General features: G+C 53.2%; 1 protein-coding gene across 9 annotated transcripts in view; it reads left to right on the top strand.

Annotated features, from left to right (window-relative positions):
- Window positions 1-27,576, top strand: part of Wnk2 (WNK lysine deficient protein kinase 2) — a 119,615-nt gene that overhangs the window by 6,069 nt on the left and 85,970 nt on the right. Inside the window, exon 1 of one of the 9 annotated variants that reach the window (XM_058583450.1) lies at window positions 14,222-14,757. The exons of the other annotated variants lie outside the window; for them this stretch is intronic. Coding sequence (XP_058439433.1) covers window positions 14,719-14,757 — 39 coding nt within the window. The 5' untranslated portion in view covers window positions 14,222-14,718. Of the gene's footprint in view, window positions 1-14,221; window positions 14,758-27,576 lie in introns of those variants that run through there. 9 annotated transcript variants of the gene reach the window in all.

The following is a 27,576-nucleotide window of genomic DNA, read 5'->3' as shown; positions in this document are numbered from 1 at the left end:
GAGGAAGGGGCAGGGTTCGGTGCAGGCTGAGCTCCAGACCTGGGAGCACTATAGCGAACAGGACAGATCATGACCCAGAACACAAGGTGAGTAGATGTGAGAACATATTAGCAGATCTGGTGGATACCATGGTGGGGGGAGTGCAAGGTACTTAGGTGAAGGCCCCGAAGAGGGAGGAGCGAGCCACTGAACAGGAAGGCAGAGAACAGACGTGCAAAGGACCTGAGGTTAGAGCCATTTCAGCACAGAGGAGAGCTCAGCCGGTATCAGCCATATAGGAGATCTGGAGGTATGGCCAGGACTTGGTTTCTTTGAGGGTGGGAGCCATACTGGGGGCTTCTGAGAGAAGAGGAGGGGTGAGAGCAGACTGAGGTTTTGACAGGGTTCCTTGGCTGATGTGGGGACAGGTGGGGGACAAAGGTGGGGCAGGGAGCCAGCCAGCAGGCAAGGCAAAGGGTTCTGCACCTGCAGAGTGGGGCTGGGGTGGGGAGCAGGGTCAGATTCTGGGTGTGTTTGAAGGAGGAGAGCACAGGATTTGCTGCAGGTTGGAACTGAAGGTGGGAGTTGGGGTAACAGCAGAGCTTTGGGCTGGCGGGGTGCGATAGCTGTCCTCTGAGAAGGAGGTGGGAAGTGGATCTGGAGGAGGATCAGGTCCTGGCTCAGAACGTGTTCGACTTCAACCTGACCATCCTGTAGGCAGTGAAGGTGCTCCTCGTGGGGAGCAGGCTCTCTTAGGCAGAACCTATCTTTGGGGGTCTGGGTAGTCAGCTCAGGAGCAAGACTGAACCCCAGAGGAGGATGGGCCTCAAGTCAGGCCAGGAGAGAGGGGCCAGTTGCGCAGCCCTGCCCGGAGTGGCTGTCACGAGGTTGGAGGGAGTGCCATGAAAGGCCGCCTGGGCTTGTCCTGAGCCTGCCACTCAACCTTCCAGAAAGCCTGGATTTGCTGAGAGCGTGGCTCTTCTGCCCCTGTGGGTGTCTCTTGGGGCTTGTGGCTTGAGCCTGGCTTCAGGCCACCACTGGAAGAAGCCCAAGGTGACGGCACGGGGCTCTGCGATACTGCTGTGGCGGAGGAGAACTTGACCCAGTCCAGCAGAGTTCTGGGCTGTGTGTCTGGTCTCCTTTGCAGTCTACGTTGGTTGAGCGATTGTGGTGGGATGCGGGGCATTGGAGCCCCACAGCTGGACCAGGAAACTCCACCAAAGATCCTGGCCACGGGGTCCCTGTACAAGCTGTCGTTCCTGGGGAGAAGGTCTGCCCTGGTACAGCATGGGAAGGGCCTGCCTTTCTGAGCCTTGGTTTACTCCTGTGTGCAGGGGGATGCTGCTAGCTGACCCTATGGCCACAGGACAGTTGAGAGAAGCATCAGCCAGAGCGTACCCTCTTCTCACCTCCTGAAAAAGGTCCGGATGAGATGTGCAGTGGAGAGCAAGCAGCTTGAACCTGGTGGGGCTGGTTGTGCCCCTGCCCTTGTGTGATGCAAGGGGCAGCAGAGCCTGAGGCACCTGGGCTGCCGTTGTCTTACCATTTGAGCTGCAGATAAGGAAAAGTGTGTGAACGGCACTTTTGAAAAGCAAGTCAGGATCTGCCTCTGACCATGGAGAATCTAGGACTATGAGTTGGGGGAACCCTGTCTGGGTAGAGAAGCCCTGAGTGGAGAGGATGGTGAAGTTTTCAAGTGTGGCAACCGGAAGGTTGTTGAACTAGATCCAGTGGTGAATACCTGTAATTCCACCTACTCAGGAGACTGAGGCAGGAGGATCAAAAGTTAGAGGCTAGCCTCAGGAACTCAGTGAGACCTTGTCTCAAAATATAAAAGGTTGTGATGTAGCTCAGTGGTACAAAATTTAAAAAAAAAAAAAAAAAAGATTGTTGTAAGTTTTCCTGTGCTTCCAAGAGTTTTCCCATCCAGTTCTATTCCTGGAGGACCGAATTCTAAGAATTTCTTTAAGTATTTGATTACTACCTCTGATTTAAGTTAGCTTCCATTAAATATATCCTAGAATTTTTTGGAAAAGACTAAAAGTGTTCAGTGTGGTATTGGAGGAAGGGTGGATGGATAGATCAATGGAACAGAATAGAGAGCCCAGAAATAGATCCACACAGGGAAAGCCAAGTGATCTTTGATAAAAGAGCAAAGATATTTCAACGGAGCAAAGATAGTCTTTTCTTTTTCTGGTACCAGGGATCGAACCCAGGGGCACTGCACCACTGAGCCACATAAAAGCTCTTTTTTATTTTGAGACGGGGTCTCGCTGAGTTGCTAAAGGCCTCACTAAGTTGCTGAGGCTGGCTTTGAACTTGTGATCCTCCTGCCTTAGCCTCCCGAGCTGCTGGGATTACAGGTGTGCACCACCGTGCAGAGCAACATGGTGTTTTTCAACAAGGGGTCAATTGGACATCTATATGCAAAACACCAAATCTAGTGCTGGGCATGTACTGAGCAGTAAAGCACTCACCTAGCATGTGCAAGGTTCTGGATTCAGTCTCCAGTACCAGGAAAAAACAATCTAGACAGAGACCTTACCTTCTTCACAAAATTAACTTAAAATCGAGCACAGACCTAAGTGTGAAATTCAAAGCTGTAAAGCTCCTAGAAGATAATGTAGGAGAAAATCTAGGTGACCTTGGGTTAGGCAATGATTATTTTAGATACAACACCAGAGGCACAGTCCATGAAAGAAATGATTGATAAGCTGGACTGCATTAAAATTAAAAAAAAAAAAAACAAAACTGGTCTGTGAAAGACACTGTTAAGAGAATGAGAAGACCGGTCCCAGACTGGGAGAAAATATTTGCAAAGGGAACTTCTGATAAAGGATCCTTCCAAAACACACAAAGAACTTTTGAAACTCAACAATAAGAAAACAAACAACCAGATTTTAAAAAGTAGGCCAAAAATGTGAACAGACACCTCACCAAAGATGATATCCAGATAGCCAATAAGCATATGAAAAGATGCTTAATATCATATGTCAACAGGGAAATGCAAATTAAAGCCACAGTGAGATACTGGTAGACCTCTAGTAGAACGGTCCAGCTCCAGAACTCTGACAACACCAAACGCCGGTGACGATGTGGAGCCAGTAAACCCTCCTTCATGCATGGTGGGAATTCAAAATGGCGCAGCCACTTTGGAAGACTGGCAGTTTCTTACAATATGAAACATATTCTTACCAAACAACCCAGCAATCTCTTTCCTTGGTATTTACCCAAACATGAAACATTGAAAACATGTCCACACAAAAACCTACACACGGATGTTTATAGCAGCTTTATTCATAATTGTCAAAACTTGGAAGCAACCAAGATGCCCTTCAGAAGACGCATGGGTAAATAAACTGTGGTACATCCAGACAATGGAATGCTACATAGCACTGAAAAGAATGGCGCTATCAAGCCATGGAGAGACCTGGAGGAATCTTCTACGCGGATGCCTAAGTCAGAGAAGTCAGTCTGGAAAGCCCACGTGCTGCAAGGAGTGAAGCCACCGAGGCAGTAAGGACGATCAGTTGCCAGAGGTCAGGGAGGACAGGGATAATGAGGTGGAGCACCCACCCGGGATTTTTAAGGCAGTGAAACTAGTCTGTGTGATCGAATAGTGGCAGCTACATGTCATTTCCATTTGTTCAAACCCACAGACTCTCTAACCCCGAGAGTAAACTTTGGACTTCAGTGAATAATGAAGTATCTGTTTTGGCTCATTGATTGTAATAAACTTACCACATCAAGGCAAGCTGTTAACAGTAGGAGAGCCTGTGTGGGTGTGTGGGAGTGCAGGGAACTCTGTACTGTCTGCACAACCCTCCCGGAAACCTACAACTTCTCTGTAAAGGAATGAATTGATTTTTAAAAAGGAATACAACTGTGTGAAAGAAGTTAAGTTTGCAAACACTGGGAAAAAAAAGTCACCTATAATTCTTGAATACAGTTACTTTTTTTTTGGTACTGGGGATTGAACTCAGGGGCACTTGACCACTAAGCCACATCCCCAGCCCTATTCTGTATTTTATTTAGAGACAGGGTCTCACTTGAGTTGCTTAGGGCCTCACTGTTGATGAGGCTGGCTTTGAACTTGCGATCCTCCTGCCTCAGCCTCCAGAGCTGCCGGGATGACAGGCATGCGCCACTGCACCTGGCTGAATACAGATGCTTTTATTTTTCATATTATATTCTTGTTCTTGTTCACATATATCTCTCTCTATTTTTTAAAACAATGCAGCTGCAATGTCAGCTTTTAAAAATCGATTTTTTTTACTTGTTTCTAGATCATCTTTTAAAGCTGTTGGCTAGTGAGGGGGGGAGCAAGGATTCTGGGTTTGCCCCTGGTTTTTGACCTACTATTCTGGCCCCATGGGTTCTTTCTTTTTCAGAGAGGCCAGCCCTGCCCTGCTCTCGGGGAGGTGGGGGCAGAGCTGGACAGAGCCTTCTGGTCATGGGGAGGTGGTCCTGGGTCAAGGGCTCCCTGAGCATGTGCTTCCAGGGCCTCTGAGTCGAGGGTCTTTGTGTCCTCATGGAAACGCTGGGGGGCCCAGGTAGATGGCCCCCTCCCACCCACCTCCCTGAGCACCTGGGCAGCTGGCCATGAGAGTATTCAGGGTGCATTGTATCCAGGATGATTCTAGAGATTAAAGATGTGGACAGGAATACTGTTCAAACGTGAGGGCCAGCAGGCCAGCAGGTTGGAGACGGGGCTCAGGACACTGGGCAAGAGGCTCGGTGACCTGAGTCCTGGTGAGTTTGCCCAGGGCTGCTTCTGTGTGGGGCCCCAGGGGCCTCTTGGAGGGAGGTCCAGGCCTGGAGCCCAGACCTGTAAGACACCCAGGTGTAGCCAGGACATCCATTGGCCAAGGGCAGGAAGGGAAGGGAGGAAGTTCTGGTTTGCTGAGGACTTTCTTGGGTTCTGAGCTCATGTGTGAGCCCACTGGTCCTTAGAATTCTGTTTTCAGTGAGGAGAAAGGAGACCCAGAGGGCAGCTCACGTCCAAGCCAGAATCGCGGCTCACGTCACTTCGTGCGGGCCCTTTCTCCTGCTATGTCCCACGTGTGTTCAAGGGTGCAGAAAGGGCAGCTGTCGCTAGATAGGCTTGAGGAGCGTTGGACGAGGCACCCCCATGGTAGACTTAGCAGAGTCTTTAAAACGCCCCTGTGTTGGGAAGCTCTGCGGGCGGCTGGGAGATAAGGGTCCCCACATCTTCTTTTCTTTGCACAGGTGTCTTGTGAGATCAGAGTGGGCTCTGAGGAGGGGTGTGACTGTGGGGATTTGCTAGCGGCGAGGATCTTCCTGCTGTTTCTCGGCACCACTGCAAGAAATGGGGCCTCCTGAATCACGGTAACGGTGCCGTGGGCAGTGCTCGGAGTGACACAGGGACGGTTTGCTCTGGAGCCCCCACCCGTCTCAGGCCAGAAGCTGCTCTGGAGGGACCATCCTCTCTCCAGTGTCCGTGCTCCCCTGGTTCTTTTGTGCTTGCTCATGGTGGATGGGCTGAGAAAATTCTCAGCTGTGAGCCAGTGGTGCTGAGCAGTGCCAACCTTTCCCTAGAAACTGAAATCTGGAGATGGCAGCCACTTGAGGGCCCTCTAGGCAGCTTAGCAGTGTCAGCAGGGACATGGCATTTTCTCTTTCTCTTAAACTCTCCTCAGATGTCTTGGCAGTTGGTTGCCACCTAGTTACAAGAGGGCTGCCACAGCTCCAGGCTTGTAAACACTTTGAAGGCAGGAAGCAAGTGAGGAGCTGGTTAGGTAGGGGCTAGTAGAGTCTCTTTCTCAAATGACTCTGCCCATATTTTAATCCATAAAATATTTATCCATGATCCTACTTGATTTCTCTGGTTAGAACTGGATCCTATGGCCTCTCTAGCTGCAGGGGTATCTGGAAAAGGCTTGGTTGGTATCACTGGCTTTGATCTCTTCCCTGGGCTGGGCAGCGTGGATTCCGGTTGGCTAGGAAGGAGTGGCAGGTGGTGTGGTAGGGAGGTGCCCGCCGTCTGTCTTGGTTAATTCCTCCCTCCAGACTCAGCTGGTGCCTGTGAGCGAGGGCATCTCCTCTGCCCGGGCTCATCCCCCACACAGAACATCCTGCACCCCAGCACGCCTGAGTACTCCTCCCTGCCCACACCCTGACCCCCAGGCACCTACAGCCCTTTCCTTCTTGTGTGGGCTGCTCCCAGCTCGCCACCTGCCACCCCAGCCCGCTGTCACAGCTTTCTCTGCCTTGCCACCGTGCAGGCTTCTTTACCTGTAACCATTTACTCTGACAAACTTAAACCCAGGAGCCGTTGGAGTCACCGTCGTATTTCACAACATCTCCTCTACGGCTGCATCTCTGTGTCCGGGTTTTTTCTGACCTAGTTTTGATTCCCCCTGAATACTTCAGCAGGCGTCTCCCGACAGGAACGAGGACACGTCCCAGCAGAGCCAGGACACAGCCTCGCGCTTGGGTCTGGCTGGACAGATCCGATTGCGTGTGGTCTGGTGTGTGGACCATGCTTCCCGGGCGGGGGGGGGGGGGGGGGCTCTTCCTGCTTTTCCCTGTTGGGATCTAAGAAATAACCAGGGGTTCTGTGTTGGGTCTGCTTGTCGCGTCTCTATTCACCCAGTGGTTGTTTTTCCACCTGTTGGCATTGTGTCTGGAGGGCTCAGGGCCAAGGGTCTCATAGAGACCCCCATCTGGTCTGCATGGAGCCAGTTCATGCATTTCTGGTGCTGGTGCTGTGCATGCAGGTCGCAGAGGCAGACAGGCCTCTCCTGCAGGGGACCAGAGCGCTGCGATTGCAGAAGTAACCATGCCGAGCCCCCTCTGTGCACTGGGGGCAGGTCACTTCCCGGGGTCGGGGGGAGTCCTGCCATTTTCCCCTTTCTGAGGCAGAAACAGGAACAGGGAAACCAGGACGTCAGAGCGGGGACCTGCTCCAGCACAGGGCCATGGCGCAGCCCGAGGAGGCTGACCTCAGGCCCTGGCTGTATGGGCTCGGGCCTCAGCTTTGTCTGAAGCGGAATCATTAGTGCTGCCAGGACACAATGTCCTGGGGTGCTCTGAGCAGCTGGCTGGAGGACACTGCCCAGGAGACCATCTGCCACCTGTCCACCGGCTCTGGGTGGGGCCCTTGTGGCTTCCTCAGGCCTCACCGGGTGCCTGTCACCTAGGGCAGGGCTGTGTGTGGGGTCTGGTTGTCCACCCCACCTGCCAGTTCTGGGCCTGCTCCACTGAGGAGGGGTGCCCCAGTGTGGGGTTTCACAGGGGCAGAGGGTGTGCCTACCGTTGGAGGGGCTGTCCCTAGGGAGGTGATGGGACAGACACCAAAGAGGTGCAGGTGGAACTGTCCAGAAGCTCTCCTCCGACACAGCAGTTTCCGTGCTGGTCGAAGCCCTTCTTGTCTGATTTGGATATTCTTGGGTCGTTTTTCACAGTTGTGGCATCTTTGCTAATGTGTGTGGTGAAGGTAAATGGTGCCAACCACCCTAGGGTCCTCCCTCCCCTTACCTAATCCTGCCCAGCTTCTTGAGGCCTGGGCACTGAGCTGGGCAGCTTGGGCAGAGTCTCACCACGTTGTGAGTCAGGCCTGGGGTCAGCCCCGCCTGCCATCCCCTTACTGGTGGGTTTGAGGTAGACCAAGACTTAGCTCAGCTTCGCCTGGCTCCCTTTCAGCTGGACATAGACCTTTGCACCCTCTTGGCTGGGCCTGTGGCTTGCTGCCCTTATGTGGTCCTGATACTCATCCTCCATTGGGTGCAGCTTCTGAGCTTGGCTGTGCCAGGGCCACCCACACCTCCCAGAAGGTGGTGGCCAAAGCCTGGAGTCTTGGAGGAGGTGCCCTGGCTACTCTGATGGTCCCAGGGCTGAGCTATGATGCTTCCCGCATCCTCTGGTCTGGACTGGAGACCTCCCTGCAAGTATCAGCCAGGGTCAGTGACTACAGACGCTCCCCAACCCCCACATACCCCCACATGGTCAGCAGGGCTCATACCCCTGGTGGCCAAGCGGTGCCCTGGGCTGCCTTCTTGAGTCCTCACATCAGGAAACCCTCTGGCCAGGTCAGCCAGAGCAAGGCTGCTGACTTCTGCTCGGAGAAGTCCAGGGAATTTCTTCTCTTAAAAGGAGACGTTTGAACTGGGGAGTGAACTTGGCTCTTTTGAAAGAAATGGAGAAAGTTGATGTTGGCGGAGAGTGAGGAGGCAAGCACGCAAGGGTTTCAGAGTCCCCTCCTCCCGAGGCCTTTGTAGCCCAGTGACGGACCTAACCTGGTTATCCCTGGGCAAGAGTCCCCTGCCTCTGACCTTCACAGGCAACCAAAGCCAGAAGAAGGATGTTGTGCACAGCTGGCTGCCTCATCCCAGGCCTGGCTGGGGTGCCTCCCGTGCCCACTGTGAGCACCCGAGTGCACGGGTAGCGTGTTTGGAGACGGGAGGCAGGGTCCTAGCACCACCTCTCTTTCTGCTGGCTGGGCAGTGTCCCGTGTGCAGACTAGCCCCAGCGGGTGTGCTGTCCCTGTGTGCATGGCAGGGGCTGCATGGTGGCCTCTGATTGTCTCTGACCCCCAGGAGTGGAGATGATGCTGTACCCAGGGGTAGTCTCACTTGGGTCAGTAAAGATGGTGGGAGGGGCCATGATACACACCCTAACGGCTTGTTCTGGGGTCTCCATGCTGCCCAGCCATGCTTGCTGGCTGCTGTGTCCAGAGTTGAGGTCCAGGGTGGGTCTGCCTGATGGCTGCCTGTACCCTCTCCCACCTGACTTAACGGCCATTCAAGTTCAGTAGGAACACAAATGGCGGAACGGGGGCGATAGCATGTGGCATTAGGGTGCAGTGGCTGTGACTTTGCCATTTGTAAAAAGAGGCACAAAGTGAATCCGCCGAGATAGCCGCACTTAGGAGGAGGGTGGGATGGGGTGGAGGGAAAAGGGTGGAACCCGGAGACCAATAGCTCGAAGAGAATGCAGCAGAACCGAGGAAGAAGGAAAGCAGAGAATCAGGCTTTCAAGCAGAAAGGACCAGGCGATAATCTCTAGAAGTTTAGGAAGATAAGATGCCACAGTGACAGAAGGGTCATTCTGTCTTCCCCTCTCTGGATCCTCAGGGACAGTCCCCATGCGTGCAGCCCCTCCCCCACCTGTGGACCCCTGTGCTCCTTGGGATGCTGTTTGCTGCCCACAGAGACCCTGAGCAGCAGCCTATTCATGGATGAACCTGCCCTAGCCTTCCCTGGGGGAGGTGGGTGGACACTGTCCTGGTCCTCCACTGCCCAAGGCCCTGCCTGCCAGCCCAGTGGCTGGGCACGCACTGTGAGTTCTCTCGAGGCAGCATGGAGGATGGGCCGGCATGTGCTGGCCCAGAGCTGGCGGGAGCAGGGCCAGGGTCGCTACCCAGCCGCGCTGGCTGCTAGCCCTGGGCACTGGGTCCAGACACCCAGGACTTGAACCCCTGGTGGGATGTGGTCGGAGGCCCTGGGGACAGTGACTTCCCCTGCAGGAAGCAGTCTGGCCTCTGGCCTGGGCCTCCTGGGCCTCCCAGAGCCTTCCAGGTGTTTGGGACCGGCTGTCTCACCTGTGCCTCCCTCCCCACCCCCTCGTCCTGGGAAGAGCCCGCTTGGCTCTCGGCTGGCTGAGATGACCTGTCAGCCTTTGTAAATATTTGATGACGGCAAGGATAGAAAGACAAAGGCATGCTCTGTTCTCCGAGGGGAGCGAGACGAGATGGTGACATTGGAACGTTCCAGCCCTGCTGGCTGCTTCCCTGAGCAGTTTACGGAAGGTTTTCAGGAAGGCCCTTTGTGTCTCTCCGCTGCAGGCCACAGCACAACCCCCCAGGCCTGGCAGGGCTGGGGGGGGGTGTGCGGTTGCCAAGTCCCCACCTGGAGACCTGGTCGGAGGTGCCCCAGGTCACTGTGGGGTCTTGCCCTCTGACTCCACCTACCACATACTCTGGGCTCTGGGGGCGTGGGGGATAAGGGGTGATCTGGGTGTGACACTGTCCCCTCATAGTCCAGAGGGCCCAGTGCTCAGCTGTACTGTGGACCTCTGGTGGGCTTGGTTGTCAAGGGTGCAGCTCACGCCCCTAGGCCTTGTCCTGTGGCCTGACCCCAGCCTTCAGCCGTGCTGTGTGTGAGGGCTCCCTGCTGGCCTCTGCTGGGTGCTGTGCACACGTGTGTGGGTGTGTCCCCTTGGCTCTTCTGCCAGGGAACTGGTCTGTCCTGACGGTGTTTCTGTGGGAAAGAGGAGCCCTTTGATGGGGACTTGGGGGAAGCACCTGTCCTGTGGGCCTGGGGACACCTTCTGCTGGGAAGGGATTGGAACTACTGGGGGCCTGAGGGCACCACACTGGGAGGGCTGGGCATTTGCATGGCCTTTCATCCTGTTGGTGCTGGATCAGGAGGGTGGATGGTGGCTGCAGCTGGCCAGTCCTCCCGTTGCCCGTGAGGTTGGCAGGCAGCTTTTCCAGGGTTTGGGGACACTGAGGCCTGTGTGGGTCACGCTTGCTATGGCTGGCTGTCCTCGTGGGGGTCCTGTAGGGTCCCCCTGGGTAGACATTGCCCTTTCCCCTTCAAGGACCACATCTGATGATGTCTGTGAGGCTGGTGTCCAAGTGGCAGCTGTTGGGGCTGGGAAGAAGGGCTGTCCAGGGTCTGTGTCCACATCGGCAGTGGGAGGGTGGGGGCTGTGGTATGCATGGGCAGCCATGTCCCTGCTGGAGGGGCCCGGCCCAGGGCCTCCTGGGGGATCAGAGAGGCCCTTCCTGGGGGCTGTGGTCTGACTGAGCCTGGAGCCTGGGTGTCCTTTGCTGAGGGGCCCTGGTGTGCCAAGGGTTTGGCCCAGGGGGTAGTGCGCTGTTCAGGATTGTGGATGGACAGGGACTGCATGGGCAGGTGGCCTGGGGAGGCAGTGAGTGTGGTGACCCTGGAGGATGCTGGGGAGGTGGGGCTGGCTGGAGGGAGGTGCTGGGGGAGGATTCTTTCTTTCAGTGAAAAGCAAATTAAAGCGGAGTCACCTCCTGGCTGTCGGCTGGCCATAGAGGAGGGTGGGAGGGGAAGGAATTGGCCAGGAGAGGGTCTGGTGGGGGCGGGGGTGAGGGAGCCCGATCAAGGAAGCAGCCACGTCCTGGTCCCCAGAACCTGTGGACATGATATCATATGCAGTGAAAGGGACTCTGCAGATGGACTAAGGGTCTTGATACGGGGAGGTTGTCCTGGATACTGTGGGGCCTGGTCTCCTCGGCAGAGTCCACACAAGTGGGAGATGGGGGGCGGCCAGGGTCTGAAGGAGGTGTGAGTGTGGAAGAGGGAGCAAAGGGTCATCAGACTCCGCTCCTCTGGAAGGTGGAAAGGGGTGGGAACAGCTTCTCTGCAACCCCCCGGGGTCGTCACCTCTGCTAACCCTCGGCTTTGCCAGGTGAGACCAGCCTCACCCTCTGGACTCCACTGGTGTGAGAGTAAGTGTGTGTTGTTGTGAGCCCAGTTTGTGGTGGTTTGTTCCTGAAGCTGGGGGACATTAGTGCAGCCTGGATGCTGCCCCTGCTGGCCAGCACCGCAGGCCAGTGGACAGAGCACAGCCCAGGGCTGGATGCCTAGCAGAGTGGGAGTGTTTGGAGGGCGTTCTGAGCAGGACCTGGAGCCATGTGGGACATTCTTGGGAGGGAGTGTCGGAGGATGGCTGACTGGTGTGGGGGATGTCCTACTGAGTGCTGGAGAGGTCAGCAGAGAAGGCAAAACCTCACTCAGGGAGTGTTCGAACAGGCTTCCCAGTCAGGTGGGTAGTAGGGAGCCCTTGAAGGTTCTTGGGGGAGGGTATATGAAAGCAGTTTTAGGGACGTGTAGCTGTGTACAAGGTCCTGAGAGGCAGAGGGCGGGGAGCCCATTCCTCCTTCCCCACAGCTCATACTCACGGTCCTGCAGGGGAGGCAGACAGTAGTGGGCAGATGTCGAGGCCCTGCAGGCTGGAGGGCTGGTGGCACTACAAGCCCCAGGGCAGTAAGCTAACAGAGACCAGGTGTGGACTGGGCCAGACCGGAGGTCAGTGAGTACAGGACTCAGGGCTCTCTGCGGGGAGTTCACATCAGAAATGTGCTGACATCTGAGAAGGACCCTGCTTCTTTCCTGCCAGTGACCACAGATTTTACTGCTGAGCAAACTTGTCTCCACGGCTTTATCTGCTGATCACTTTCACCAATCCCTGGGAGAGGCACTGGAGGCCGGGAGGGCTGTGGGTCCTCCCTATCCCAGGGTCAAGCAGAGGGCCACTGTGTCCCCATAGTGTCAGCAGGGGGCCAGAGTCAGCCCCTGGTCGGGGAGGGGCGGCCATGGGGAAGAGTGGAGCCGGCCGGGCCTGCAGGTCCAAGGGCAGTGGACCAAGGCTTGGCCTCAGACCCCCATTGCCTGGAGAGGACCCCAAAGGCCAGCCCACTCTTCTCTCCCATTCCAGCTGCCCCCCTCCATCCACCTTGGCCCCCTTTCCACCTTTCCATTCCCCCAGTCCCTCTAGCTGTCCCCCTCGCAGTCCCCCACCAGCTGACCGGCCCCCTCTCTGTCCGTCTCTGTGCCCTGTCTGGAGCCTGGTCTCCATAGCAACGGTTGCTGCTGTGGAAGCTGGCGCCTGCTGAGCCTCATCCCATGGGGAGGTATTTTTGGCACTGCTGAGGGATTTTATTTTATCTTTGGTGTTGACTTTTACTCTTTGAGTGGCATAGAGATGGGACGGCGCTGGAGAAGACTCCTGAGGGGTCACCTGCTCCTGCAGGCCTTTCCCGCCGTACCTGTGAGTGCAGGGCCGCTCTATGATGTGCATACTTTTTGGACAGCAGGTCTTGGCTCCAGTCACACTAGAGGCCCTGGTCAGCTCTAAAATGGGTGTGACCAGGAGCACCCCAGGGCGGGGGCGGGATCTGAGACCCCATGCTGAGCCTCAGGCTGCAGTTTTGCAAGATTCTTCCCTTTGCTCATTTTACAGATAAGGAAGTGGCTGTTGCTAAGAGTGGGGCCACCAGGGCTTCTCTGATGCCTTCCCATCTTCTCCCAGGATCCCCTGAGCACCATCTGTGTTGGGGTCAGTATTCTTGCCCCAGCAAGGGCCCATTTCTCCTGGGTCAGGGCTGTCCCTTTAGCTCTTGGTGCTGCTGGGAGATTTGGTGGATGGACCAACAGCAGATGTGAGTGCCACATTCTGAGTCACCTTCAGTGAATGGATGTATGTGGATCAAGGGCATGGGGAACTGCCTCCCTTTCCATTCTCCTGGCCTGCGTAGGTGAGGACAGGTGACCCTCTCCTTTACTACCTTGAGACTCCAGGGATGAGCAACAGCCCTGCCCTGTGGCCCCTGTTGCCCCTAGTAGGCTTGTGGCCATGTGGCTGGTAGGAGTGGGTGGGGTGGGTCCTGGGAGCCAGTGCTGGGGGCATGTGTGCCTGCTGACCCTGAGTAGCACGTGCTGATTGTGGTCCATCCTGCACCTGTGCCTCAGGGTACCTACCTTTGGGGGAGATGGTGGGAGGGGCTGTGCCCTCTGGGGAGGCATCCTGGGTACCTCCTGCTTCCCAAGGTCCTTCTTGTCTCTTGGGGGATGTGCCCTGGCAGTGACTGGGTGTGTAAGAGCCAGGATAGTGAGAGGAGTCCTGTGTCCAGGAGGAGGCAGCGAGTTCACTCTGCCTTTTCCTCTCCACCTGCAAAGGCCCAGGGACTCCCCACGCCCCCACATCTCATCTGGTGAGTAAGAATGACTTGCAGCTTGAGGGAGCCATGAGCTGCTCACAAAACCCACCCTGTGCCAGGCCCTCTCTAGACCCGAGAGCCTGTCCCCAGAGGGTAGTGCCTGAGGTGCCCGAATCAGGCTGACTAATGACCAGAACACACAGTGACCACCTTGTTCTCAAGGGAAATCTCAAGCAGCTTGGCAAGAATTGCCTGACTAACCTCGGGGCCCGCCTTCACGCAGCTACCAGGTCTCCCGGTGACTTTTATTTCTCACTCAAACCCTTAGGCCTAGATAACATCAGGTGGCAGAGACCTGTGTCAGATCTCTCATCTGCCATTTCCCCACAGGCAGGAGGCGGACCCCCAGCTGTCCAGCTGCACTCAGGACCCTGGCACTCGGCAGGCCACGGTTGCTCCGTGCCTGCTAAGGGTGCTGGGTGGGCCTCCCAGGAGGAGACTGACAGGTGGCAGAAGCCCAGGGAGAAGCGGCCAGGGTTTTCCAGCGTTGGTAATTCTGTCTCCAGCAAGTGCATTGTGCAAACCCTGAGGCCATTTATAGAGCAGATGCCAAAGGGAGCACTTGAGGAATTAAACTCCATGGTAACCTCGCCCGGGAAATGAAAATAGCCTCGCTGTAAACACTCGGCTGCCGCCTAGGTCACGAGCTGGTCCCGGCGCCCATGTGGCCCTGGACACTTGCTGGCTGGCTTGCTAGGTGCTGTCTTTTTTTGGTTTTGTGAAGTTCAGCAGACTGCAGAGAATTGGTGGCATAGAGGCCAGGAGAAAGCCCTGTGGGTTCTGGAGGAGCGAAGCGACCATACTTGGCTTTGGTTTTGCTCTGGGGTGTGGAGTTGGCGTGAGAAGCTCTGTGCCCTTTCCATATAGCACCCACTGCCTTCTTCCCTGTCCAGGGGCTTCATGACTGCCCCCAGGGACCCTTGTTTCTGTTGCCAGGCCCTCTTGGGTGTCCGGTTTTTCTTGCTGTTATAAATAGCAACACAATGACGATTCCCAGATAAGACACACAGGCTTCTCGGTTTGGGATGGTTTCCCCATGGAGGCGAACGAGGTCACATTCCCAGGTGAGCCAAGACTTTGGAGATATTGTGTGTCCCTATGATGGCGCCCTGCCGGAACAGGCTTTTACTGCTGAAAGGTGCATTTTGGGGTTAACATTATCTGACACCCTCTTACTCTGTATTCTAAGAAAAGTTGGAAAACAGTAGAGAAATACATTTTTCTAGAGAAAAGAGAACCACCCACACTGTTTCACCAAAGTGAGCCCTCGCTTCTGTGTGTCCTGCCACTCAAGCGGCTCTTCTCCCTGTGTGTGTGTGTCCTCTGAATGCTTGTGTTCCCCTTGTATGTGTCCGCATACACGCACAGGGCTGCTTTCCCTCTGACAGTGTCCGTGGCTGCCACAGCAGCCCCAGTGCTTTCACCATGATGCTTCCAAGGACACGGCGACTGGGTTATGGGACAGTGGCCTTTAAACACTTAGGAGTAGCTTTTCTTGTTCCAAAACATTCCCAGAGAAAAGCTTCTGGATAGCTGAGCAGGAGGACATAGGCCTGTGATCTGTGGAGACTGGCCGTGGGCCACTTCCATCTGAGGTGGGTGCAGGGCCCTCTGGGAGCTGGGGATTTGGCACCAATGTTGTGTCTGCCTCTTGGTGGGGGATGACTCTGGCTCAGGGTCAGGAAGTGCTGGTCCCTACACCCACTGCCCAGCTGTTCAACTGCCAGGCGTGGACAGAATGGCTATCAGACCAGAGCCTGCTGGTCTCTGCTCTGGATGGCCTTGGGGGATAGGGCAGGCCACATGGCCCAGGGGTGTGGCTGGCATGCTCCTGCCAGCCCAGTCTCTTCCCTGAGGAAGGCCTCAAGTACCTTAATTTGGGACATCGTGGGTCTCTCTGGTCTTGGTTTATTACCATCACTTCCAGGGATTTGTAGGGCTCATGGTGGCATCTCTAAGGACAGCTGAGTGGAGAGTGGGGCAGCTCCTAGAGTTGTGCTCAAGTAGCAGGGACACATTTGCATTGTGGCAGAAGGGGGGCTCTGGTGTCCAACATACCTACAGTTGGCCTTGGCTGTGGACCACAGACTGGCCACCTGCTAGCCTTCCTGGGCCCCTCAGATGAGGGTGGAGAGAGTGCTGGTGCCTTCCCTGACCTTACCAAAAAGGGGGGGGGGTCACTAACCATGGATCAGGAGGCCATGATGTGACATGATGTGATGTGTGACACAAGACAGCAGAATGCCGTGTGCCCTAAGATGGCTATTGTGATATGACAGGATGCGTGGGACATAACACTGGTGTGATGGGTGATATCGTGTGCTGTGTACTGTGATGTGACAGTGTCGTGTGATACATGAGACAGGACACTTGACACAAGGTGTCATGATGTGTGATGTGTGTGCTACGTGCTGTGTGGCATGCCATGTGTTGTGATAGGACATAGCATGAAGCATATGACACACTGTACATGTCAGGTACCTGACATGTGACATGAGCTGTGTGTTGTGATGTGTGACATGTGTGTAGCTTGTGATGCATGATAGGGGACAGGAGATGAGGGACCCCTGAATGTCCAGGTGCCTGGGGTTCAAGGATCTTCCACCTGTAGGACCTGGAGACTCCCCAGAGGGAGGAGGTGGCTGGGATTCACTTGCTGACCAACATCTTGAAAAACCAGCCTCTATCTCAGAGCAAAGCCTGTCCAAGGAAGGGACATGGCCTTAGTCCTTGGAAAAATCCAAAGAGCACTCCTAGGCACATTCCCACCCTGCTAAGTTGTTTATCTACAAATAACAGGAGAGATCTGCGGAGCCAGGTGTCCCTGACTCAGTCAGGCTAGGTGGGGACCCATAGCAACCCCCTAGCAGCCACCAATCAGCATGAGACAGGGAAATACCTGGGATGCCAGATGACCCTCCCAGTAGTTTATGGTGGTTGATAACATGTTGGGAAACCATGTAGTTCAGCACGTACATCCCTCATGGCTTAAACCAACCAGTTCAAATGAATACCCCTTTTGTACTGACCAATCACCCCTACCCAACTTGTTCCCGCCAGTGAATGTGCTAATCATGTTTTAGAGTTGTTATTTGATTTTCCCGTGGTGTGTGATGATTTGCTAAGGGATGCTATGATGTATGTGGGGGTCCCTGCCTTCTCCAAAAAATGTATAAAACTGCTGCAAACCCTGGGCTCGGGGCCTCTCAGCGTCACCAGTTGCTGTGTGTGTGCGCGGAGGACCGAGCTAGCTCGCAATAAACACCTCTTTGCTGCTTACATCGATCTTGGGTCTCTGGTGGTCTTTGGGGGTCCCGAATTCGAGCATAACAATCTCACCTCCCTCTGCTTTTGGGGAGGGTTGGCCTCCTCTTTTCATTCCATTACACGTTCACCCGCTCATTCATTCACTCGCTGACTTGTTCTTTTGCTTTGTCACTACTCATTTACCCATTCATTCATTCACCCATTCATTCATTCATTCACCCACTCATTCATACGTTCACCTACTCATTCATTCGCCCATTCATTCGCCTACTCACTCATTCATTCATTTATTCACCTACTCATTCACTCATTCATTCACTCATTTATTCATTCACCTACTCATTTACTCATCTACTCACTCATTCACTCATTCATTCACCTACTCACTCATTCACTCATTCCTCATTTGCGCTTCATTCATTCACTTGCTCTCATTCATTAGACGGTCATTCACTCATCCAGTCTCACTTATTCTGTTTGCTCACTCATTCACTCATCATTCACTCACTTTTCACTTAGTCTTCATCTGATAGTCACTCATCCCCTCATTGACTCACTGTTCATTTGCTCTTTCACTCATTTATTCACTCACACTCATCACTTAATCATTCTTCATTCACTCCCCAGTTACTCCTTCACTCGCTCTCACTTATTCATCCACGCCTTTGCTTACTCTTTCATTGTATTTGATCATTCACTCATTAATTTCATATCTAGCTCCCTCATTCATTGATCACTTAGCATTCAGTCTTTCACTCGTTGTCATCCACTAGTCATTCACTGAGTACAGTTGGCCATTTGCTGTCTCATTATGCTTCACTCATTGATGTTTGTTCACTAGTTCCTTCATTCATTGTTTACTGATTCTTGGGCTCTTTTGCTCATTCACTTGCTGTCTCTCTTTCCTTGTGGGGATGCCCTTAGGCCCTGCAGGGAATTACAGGGCTAGCTGCTCTAGTTTCTAGCAAGGTTGGCAACTGGGAGATACGACAAGGAGAGGTTGGCTTTAGGCATTAGAATGGATCCTGTTGTCCAGGCTTGGTGTGACTTGCTTGCCTGGTGGGTCACATGAGTGAGGATGGCCCCCAGCAGGACAGTATCCTAGAGAGACTGGCCTCTGCCCCATAGATTCTGCCTGTCCCTGGCACTTGCAGACACTCCTCTCTGGAACTTTCTCAGATGGCCCTTGGCTGTGCCATTTCAGTCAGGAATGCTCCCCACCCCAGGTCCCCCAGAGCTTGGTTGGTGCACACAGGCCTCTAGACTGGCCTGTGGTCCAGGCCACATGCTGTGGAGATACTGGAGTCAGGCTGTCAGGGCTCATGTTCTGCAGGCCACCTGCTAAGCTGTTGAGCCTGTTCGAATCTTAACTTCCCTCTCTATAAATAGGGAGCAGCATGACAGGCATAGCCCATAGTGCTGAGCTCCCAGGGCAGGGGTCCTCCCTCAGGGCCATCGTTGTGGGCCTAGTGCCTGGCTACAAAGCGGGTCATGGTTGTCAGTGCCTGAAGGAAGAGAAAGATGAGGTGTGGAGGAGGGGAGGTGCTTCTTATTGTCTGGGATGTGAGTGAGGAGGAGAAAGACTCCCCAGACTCAGGTTCCCCCACCTGCATCCACAGGATGCTTACCCTGAGTAGCTCCTGGACCTTGGGGTTTTCTCTACTGTTTGAAACACCCTAGGTAGACATGGAGAAGCACCTTGTAGGGCACCAGCCCTACACATTTCTAGGTCTCCGCCTTGAGGTGTGGGGCTGACTGTCTTGTGACTGGGTTACCAGCTTCTTTCTAAGAGGGGGCTGCAGGCTGAGCTCGTGTCACATGTGGGATTCCCTTCTGATCTTGGGAAGTGAGACCCACACTGTCTTCCCAGAGGTGATTGGAGGAACAGGGACGGCTGTGCTCTTGTAGTGCTGGGAAGGCCTGGGCTCTAAAGCAGGACCAACCAGGAGAGCAGGGTCATTGCAGTGGTCTGTGAGGATGTGCCTATTTCATTTGTCATATTTCATTTTGTTGCATCTTTGTCATTTTGTCCGTTATTTTGTCATATACTTGCATATCCATGCAATGGTAATTTTAGCAATTAAGTGTGTTTGCAGAAGTAGCTGCCTTATAATTAAGCCATTCCTGGATCTCTGGGCTTTGGGCAGTTTTGAGTTTACACTTAGAAACTTTATTATGCATTCATTTATACATTTTTTTATTGGGTAGGCTGGAGATTACAACATGTATCTATGAGTTACTGGAGTCTGATCTAAACTAGCACCTTTTCTGCATCCTAGGCAATACAAGCATCTGAGAACTTTTGAACTGTTTACCCACTCCTCTCTGCTTTATGTGATTTTGTAATTTAATCCCCCATCTGTTTTGTAACCCACACGACATTGTTATTATAGTCAGTATTGAGAATCATGGCTAATCCATTTATTCATTCCAGTGCTTTCTTTCTTTCCTAGAGTTCCATCTGAGATCATTGTTCCTTTATCTGAAGATTTTCCCTTTATGTTTCATTTAGCACCTGTTTGCCAGTGATAGCATCTCTGTCTTAAAACAAAAACAAGGGGCTGGGGATGTGGCTCAAGCGGTAGCGCGCTCGCCTGGCATGCGTGCGGCCTGGGTTCGATCCTCAGCACCACATACCAACAAAGATGTTGTATCCGCCGAAAACTAAAAAATAAATATTAAAAATTCTCTCTCTCTCTCTCTCTCTCTTTAAAAAAAAAAACTTTATTTGAAGAATATTTTTGCTGGCTATGGAGTTGTAGATTGACGATTCTTTTTTCCTTTTCTAACACTTTAAAGATGTTTAAAAATGTTACTCCATGGTCTTTTTTTTTTTTTTTTAATGGTTTCTATTGAGGTCAGTTGTCAGTCTACTTATTGATCTTTTGAAGGCAGTACGTCTCCTCAACTCCTTTGCTGCTTTTAATATTCTCTCTTTTTGTGTTCAACTTTTAGAAATTTTTAAATGTAATATGCTAGGTGTGATTTTCTTTGTATTTAATCTGCTTTGGGTTTCTAGTACTTTTGGAATCTATGGATATCTTTCTTTAGTTTTGGGAAATACTTGGTCATTAAAGATAGATAGAACCTTTCCTTTGTCTTCTAGAGTCTACTTTTGTCTTTCCTGTTTCCATTTATCTATATATATATATATATATATATATATATATATATATATATATATATAGTGTGTGTGTGTGTGTGTGTGTGTGTGGTGCTGGGAATTGAGCCCAGGGCCTTGTGCATACAAGGCAAGCACCCTACCAACTGAGCTATATCCCCAGCCCAATTTGTCCATGTTTTAATGTGGGTGTTTTCTATATCCTGTCTTCCAGTTTGCTAATCCTTTCTTCAACTATGTCTAATCTGCTGTTAAACCTGAGCTCCTAATTTTAGTTTGTAATTCTAGATTTCCACTGGATTCTTATTTTGTAGATTTCAGTTCTGGTGAAATAATTAATTTTGCTTTCTCTTTTCTTGACCACAATTATCCCGGTAATGTAAAAGTCTGATTATTGCAATATTTGGATCATCTAGAGATTGTCATTATTTCCTTTCTTTCTTTTTTCCTTTTTCTTTTTCTTTCTTTCTTTCCTTTTTTTGTCATTTGGTCTTGTCTTCTGATCTGCCTGGTCATTTTTTATTGATGTTCTTAAAAATTGTGGAGATGATTGAGGCTCTGGATGATTTTATCTATCTTTAGAGATTAGGAGGCAGTTAGATTAAGATCAAATCATCCTAACCCATTCTAGAATTGAGATGATTCAAAGCTGTGCTTCAGCCTTTGTGGGGGTTATTCCGTTCTGTTTTAATCCACTCTTCTAGCATTTAGCCCTTCTGGAAGGGCTGATCTGAAATCCTGCATATTTCCTTAGGCCTCTTTTCTTTGTCAGTCTCTGGGCTCGGATTTTTGTCTTCCAGCCTGGTGAGACTGTCCAAGTTCTGCTCAACCTCTCGGCTTTTAACCTACTGCTTAGTGCTGATGCCCTTAGGCAGCACAGTCTTGTAGAGATGTAATGTGAGCCACAAATGTGAGCCATATCTGTAATTTTCAGCTTAACAATCACATAAATGTATAAAAAGCTCAGGTGAAATTATTTTAAATTATACATATCCAAAATTTTGTTTTGTTTTGTTTTGTTTTGTTTTGGGTACTGGGGATAAAGCCCGGAGGCACTCTCCCACTGAGCCACATCTACAGCCCTTTTTATTTTTTATTTTTTTGTCTTGAGAAGAGGTCTCACTAAGGTGTTTAGGACCTTGCTAAGTTGCTGAGACCGGTCTCGAACTTGTGGTCCTCCTGCCTTAGCCTCTTGAGCCACTGGAATCACAGGTGTGTGCCACTGTGCCCAGCCAAAATATTCTCTTCTACACATGTAATCAGTATAAAATCATCAATGAGATTTAAGAAATTCTTTTAAAACAATACTGTGTCTTTGAAATCTGAGGGACACTTACAGTGCATCTCAGTGTGGACTCACCTCTTTTCAGGCACTCAGTAGCCACCTGTGTGGCTATTGTTTCGGGCCACATTACTTTAGGTGGAGAAGCAGTGACACATATGGAGAGTGAGAACTGGGACATCAGAATGAGTACAGCTGGAGCTTCACCTGATACACACCTGTGCTGTGCCCCTGCTGTTTGCATTGTTGACCCCAGGGTTCTGCTGTTGGCTCTGGGAGGTGTTGAGGAGTCAGCAGAATGAAGGGGCAGACATGGGCGTTGGGGCCTTCCCCCACTGCTGAGCCCTCCTGGAGGCCTCAATTGCATAAGGGGGCCATCTGTCCATGCTCCTCCACCCGCTGTCCCACAACCTGGCACAGTGCCTGGCACAGAGGATGTTATATCTGGGAGGAGGTGTATTTGGCAGACACCCCAGCTGAGGCCACATCCTGGTCTTGGGCTCCTGTAGACCGGCCTCTGAGGTCATCTTAGATCTTGGTGGGATCATTTGGGCTACCCAGGGGAAAGGGAGAAAGTGAGTTTCGATGACTTCGTTCTAGGGGTATCATAAGAGGAATGAATCAGACATGGGGCCTCGAAGAGCAGCGGATGTCACAACCCCTCCCCTCCTACGTGCCCACAGCTTGGGTTGGGGACTCTCCCAGGGCTGGAGGTGTTGGGGGCAGGCGTCTGCTTTCTCAGGGAGGGTCCATAGCATTCAGTAGACTGTTCAGGCCCTGTACACATGGCCGTCTGTAGTGCCCTAAACCTTTATACCCTGTGTGGGGTGGAGCAGCTGCAAGGCAAGGTAGTGCCCCCTGAGTTCAAACCCCAAAGGGGTGGTGACCCCAACAGCCCAGCCTCTGTAGCCATGTGAGCAGAAATCCACAGGCCTTACCCTCAATTGTCCTGCCTGCCCCTCCCCATAGGAGCTGTTCTCAGTGGTTGAGCTGTTAATCCCACTGATCCATGGTGCTGTCCAAATCTATCTTTAGATGTCCCTGTAGGGAAGTGGCCATGGGTGGGGCTCCCATCCAGAAACCAGATACATGGTGTGGTCAGGTGTGTATGTATATGTGGGAGGACTCTGCCTGGTGTCTGCCCACTGGGCCCTGGTTATCTCAGGTGTGCATTCAGGGAGGAGCAGGATGGGCTGTTGGGAGGGATTGCCAGGACAGGATGCTCCTGTGGCAGTGTCTCTTTCTGGCTTGTGTACCCACTGGGACCCCCTGCTCTCATGACCTGCTGGTCTGTGGATAGTCTGGGAGCTGGTGCAGATGCTTCTCTATAAGGAAATAAAATCAGCGTTCCCGTGAGGAAAGCCAAGGCCTCTTCTGGTGCAGCCCACCCTGCGTGGTGCTTGCCATGCTGTGGGATGTCCGTCTGTGGTGGTCGAGCTGGTCAGGGCCAGGGCTGCCCTGGCCTTGGGAAGTCTGTAATCTCAAGCTGATCCTTCTCTGCCCCAGTTGCCCCATGTCTGGGTGTCCCTATCTGTCCACCACTGGAGGTGCATGGCCAGGTGTCAGGCACCTGCAGTCTGTGCCAACACTCAGGATACAGAAGCAGGATGGAACAGCCCTGCTGATTTTGGCCTGGCCTTGGAAAGGAGGGTAGCCACCAAGTGACCATGCTGAGCCTTACACTGGGTCCAGGACTGTGCCCAGGGCATAGTCCCTTACTTGACTCATTCTGGAAAGGAGGGGCAGCTGGGCACCTGGAGAGGCATAGGACAGCCCCGCCCCCTCTGTCTGAGGGCAGGTGCTCTGGGTGGGTGACCCCCAATGAGGCATATTTATTTCTCTCAGCCATTGCCCCAAAATGTAATGGCCTGTGTCCACGCCACCCCAGTCCCCACTGGCCAGTGTACTGCAGGTGGGGCTGGCCACTGTCCTGGAGGGCTAGCAATGAGCCTTAGCAGGTCTGGGCTCATGTTCCCCCTGCCCGATATTTTAACAGTTGTAGACGGACTCACAGTCGCTTGTCGGTTTTTCCAAGTGCAGGAGGGATGTGTTTCTAGAAGGTGTGGCTGTGGATCCTAGGCAGCAACCCCTTTTCCTGCTGAGGACCCCGTGGATTACACGCGTGACACTCCCAAGCGTGTTCTTGTCTTTTAGCTTGTGGCCGTCATTAAGGATGCTGGTCCCTGGGAAGATGGCCAGGTGGCACCTGCTCAGGGCCACAGTGTGGGCTGAGGCTCAGCCCATTTGTGGGACTGCAAGGTCAAGATGGGACCCCCCCAGGCACCATCCTGCAGAGTGCCAGAGGCCGTGTGTAGACCAGTGCCTTTCCCCTGGAGTCCTAGGTCAGCCCTGAAGACTTCACAACTTGTTTGGGGATAAAATACCCGCCTGCTTCGTGCCCAGCTCCGCCTGCTGTCATGGCTTGCTCCCCTGGGCCTCACTTGGGCTCCCCTGTTTTTTCTGAATTAGATGAGCATAGGTGTGCAGGGTCCCCACTTGCACTCCCAAGCACGGAGAGTCCAGACCCCTGTCTGCCTAGCACATAGCTCTTCCTGGTCAGGACTTCACTCTCCACCACCTGACACTGGAGGGACAAGGCCCAAGGGGTGTTACTCCTCATCTCTCTCCTGGACAGGAGTCCCTGCCCTGAGGCTCTGGCTGTGGGGCTGGGGATGGTTTAAGGCCATTTACCTGGGCTGTGCATGAGCTGGCAGGTCCTGCTAGCTGACCTGCCGGCGGGCCATGAGGGATAAAGCCTCCTCCATTTTCTTCGTGGGTTAGTTGCATGGTCCAGAGCCCACGGGGTTGTATTGAGGGTGCATCCCATCAGCTGGGGTCTCTGAACCCTTGGCAGAGCATATACTGTGGTGACTCATGTGTATTTAGTCACAAAGAAGGCAGCGAGGCTCTTTCGGGTGCCGCCTGGGCTGGCCACCCAGCCTTCCTCTCACGGGGTCTGTGAGCACCTGGGTGTGGTCTTGCAGAGCCACCCCGTGGCTGTGTGCACTCTGAAGACAGTAGGTGGTGAGCCTCTCACTTGCCCTGTGTGCTGTGACCACCACCAGCCATGTATACGAGTAGACCACAGTGAAGCTGTCGGGCCCTGGCCACGGGGGCCACCTCTCAGCCTTGCTGGGCAGCTCAGACAGGCCGCATCCTTGTCGCCGAAGGAGCTGCTGGACGGTGATGCCAAGGACCCTCTGGCCGCTCTTCCCTCACTTGCCATTCAGTGTCTTGCTGTTGCTCATTGTAGCCCCATGGACGTGCTCCTGGGTGGTCCTGAGGCACACACTGGCCTGCAGGAAGCTGGGGCTGCTCATCGGAGCTGGCGTTGCTGTTGGGAGGCCTTGGGGTGTCCTCAGGGACTCCTGTCTGCCATTGTGTCACCGTGCTACCCAGCATTTGGTCTGGGTGGCTTCTGGTCCCATCAGCCATGCCCGTCATGGGCCTCAGGGGAGCTGACCTGTTGTGCCCCCACCCTTTGTCCCTTCTCCACTGTCCCCAGTCCTCTTCCTTCTCTTGCCTTCGTGAGTCCTTCCCCCGCCCTGTCCCATCCCTGCTGCATGGTGACACACAGTGGCCCTGTCTGTGCCTGAGATGGTTTTTTCCTTGTGGGAGGTGGGCTCCTGCAGGGGATGTGGGGTCCCCCTCAGATGGCTGGCCCACAGACTGAACTGCCAGGCCAGACTGCAGGCCCCACCGTGCCTGCTCAACAATGCCAAGGAGGCCCTGTGGGTGGCTGGCTGTCCTGATGGAGGGCGCGTGGGGAGTCCGTGCTGTGGTCTGGTGGACTCCCTCCACCATCTCCCAAGTGCAAGAGTTGTCAGAGTCCATGGATGTAAACCAGAGGTGGGCACCCGCCGCTGGGCCCGGGCTCTCTCCAGAGGTGATTAAATTCACCCTGGGTGCCTGTGGTAATTGGGAAAGAGCTCATGCAGCTGGGTACAGGAAGCGTTTTGGGTAAAATTTGTTCTCTTTGTTTTGGTCATCTGTGCATTGCTAATTGGTAATGGTCACTCAAACCAGAAAAAACATCTTTGGCCCCTCAGGGTCTTAGGATCACAGGAAATTAAAAAAAAAAAAAACAAAACAGCTGTGTTCTAGAATGTATAGATTTATGGCAGAGAGGTGTTGTAGGCCGTCAGAAAAGACTTTTGAGAAAAAGCCACACCATGTCATTTTGTCTGCAGGAGTGGAAATATGGATCTGGACTGGAGTGAGAGGCGATTTTGCTCACGTGTTTATGAAATGGCTGACGGAGGTGGCATTTGTATTCTGTGAAAGACATTTCAAAGAACATTTTAAAAAGTCAACATTGCCAAAATACTGGAAATGGAGAAGGACCTTGGTCAAGCTGGTCAAGCCACTCCTGATATCCAAACCTCTGGCTTTACTGCTTACCCGAGCAGTTTAAAATAAGTAAGCCAGAATGAGTTCGTGCTTTTGATGTTTACATTCAAAATTAACCTAGATTATTTACTCCATGGCATCATGTGCTTCTCCTGTGTGTGGCTGCCTGGGGCCCTGTGTCTGTGTGGTGTATGTGTGTGGCAGGGGCTTGGGGGGTGGCCTGTGAGAGAGTGAGGCTTCCAGTCACCTGACACCTCCACCTCCTCCCCCTGCCCCGTCCCTCCCCTTTGAAAGAAAACAGTATTATTTACCAGAGAAGAGAGGGCTAGTCATTCAAGTTCAAGTTTCTGCCTCAGAGAATAATGGACTCGTGGGCACTCTTGACAAAGAAGACTGAGCTTTGGAAATGCCCAGCTGGCGACTTGCCACGAGCCCCTCGTCCTCGGCACGTGGAGAACTCAGCAGCTGGTGGACTTGGCGGACCAGCTGGGGATGTGCACGGCACTCTGCGGCTCCTCGGGGCCATGTCCAGTGTTGGCCACTTTTTCTTGGGAGTGGTGGGGAGCACGTCCAGCTAGATCATGGTGCCCTTTTTAGAAATTGCCTGGACTGGGCTGGGGTTTAGCTCTGTGGCAGAGCGCTTGCCTAGCATGTGTGAAGCACTGGGTTCGATTCTCAGCACCACCTACAAGTAAATAAAATAAAGGTCCATCAACAACTAAAAAATATTAAAAAGAAAAAAAAAAGAAAGAAATTGTGTGGACCCGCTGCGTTGCTTAGGACGGAGTGGAAGGGGGACTGGGGTTTGCACTGCGGCGTTAGTGGGAGCAGGCCCAGGAGCTCTCAGGCCGTGCCAGGGCCTGGTGTGGACAGTCAGCCTTGAGGACTACCATGACGTCTCCACTGAGCCACCCAAGTCCAAGGCCTGCCTGATGCCCAGGGCCTGTCCCCGTCCGTCCCTGTTGTGAGACACCAAGGGCTACCTGCCGGGGGCGCTTCTCCTGGAGGCCAGGGTGCTCTGGCTGGGGCTCCTGCTCGTCCCTTTCCCCTGAGATCGGGCACAGTACATAATGACATGTTCATTTGTTTTCTGTCTGTTGCCTGCCATCTCCTGAGGTTTCCTCCCGGCCAGACGCCAGCCAGGAGCGGAGTGTGGGGGTGGGGTGCTCCCTCTGCCTGGCCGCTCCATTCCCTGCTGCTGGCCCAGCCTGATGCTCAGACCCCACAAGCATGAGTAGCGTGCACGCCTCCTGCTGGGGTGCCCTGTGCAAATTCTGGGGGTCTGGGAGTGGCAGGGAGGCCTGTCCACCAGAAAGGCATGGAGCAGGCAGGGTCACTGGAGTAGTGGGGACTTCCCCAGGAGGTGAGGGGGATAGAAGAGGCACATACACCAGTTGCAGACGTGAGCCACCTGTCCCAGGTGTCTGCTGTCCCTGGGATGGTGGCATTTTTGTGTGTGAGCTGAGTGAAGTGAGGGAGCTAAGTCTTTAGAGAGAGAGGCCTGAGCTTTTTTTTTTTTTTTTTTTTTAATTGTTTTAGGTGTTGATGGACCTTTATTTATTTATTTGTGTGTGGTGCTGAGAATTGAACCCTGTGCCAGGCAAGCGCTCCACCACTGAGCCACAACCCCAGCCCCAGAGGCCTGAGCTCTTTCATGGGCCTGGGGACCTCACAGTCCCTCCCACCCTGTCCAACCCTGCATCTGGGGCTCTGGCTGGGCCTATTCTCCACAGAGGACGGTTCTGGATAAGACCCTCAGGGCTCTTTTGTTTGGACATATGATCCTGGGGAGACTTCTCATAAGGACGCTGGCCTTGCTGAGGGGTTGTCCTTTGCTTGAGGGACTCGGGGTCCTCAACAGTT

Source organism: Marmota monax, unplaced genomic scaffold (assembly GCF_021218885.2).
Source record: "Marmota monax isolate L192 unplaced genomic scaffold, Marmota_monax_Labrador192_F-V1.1 WCK01_AAM20220418_F8-fsc00231, whole genome shotgun sequence".
In the NCBI taxonomy this organism is placed as follows: Eukaryota; Metazoa; Chordata; class Mammalia; order Rodentia; family Sciuridae; genus Marmota; species Marmota monax.
This window is presented reverse-complemented; position numbering and strand designations above follow the sequence as displayed.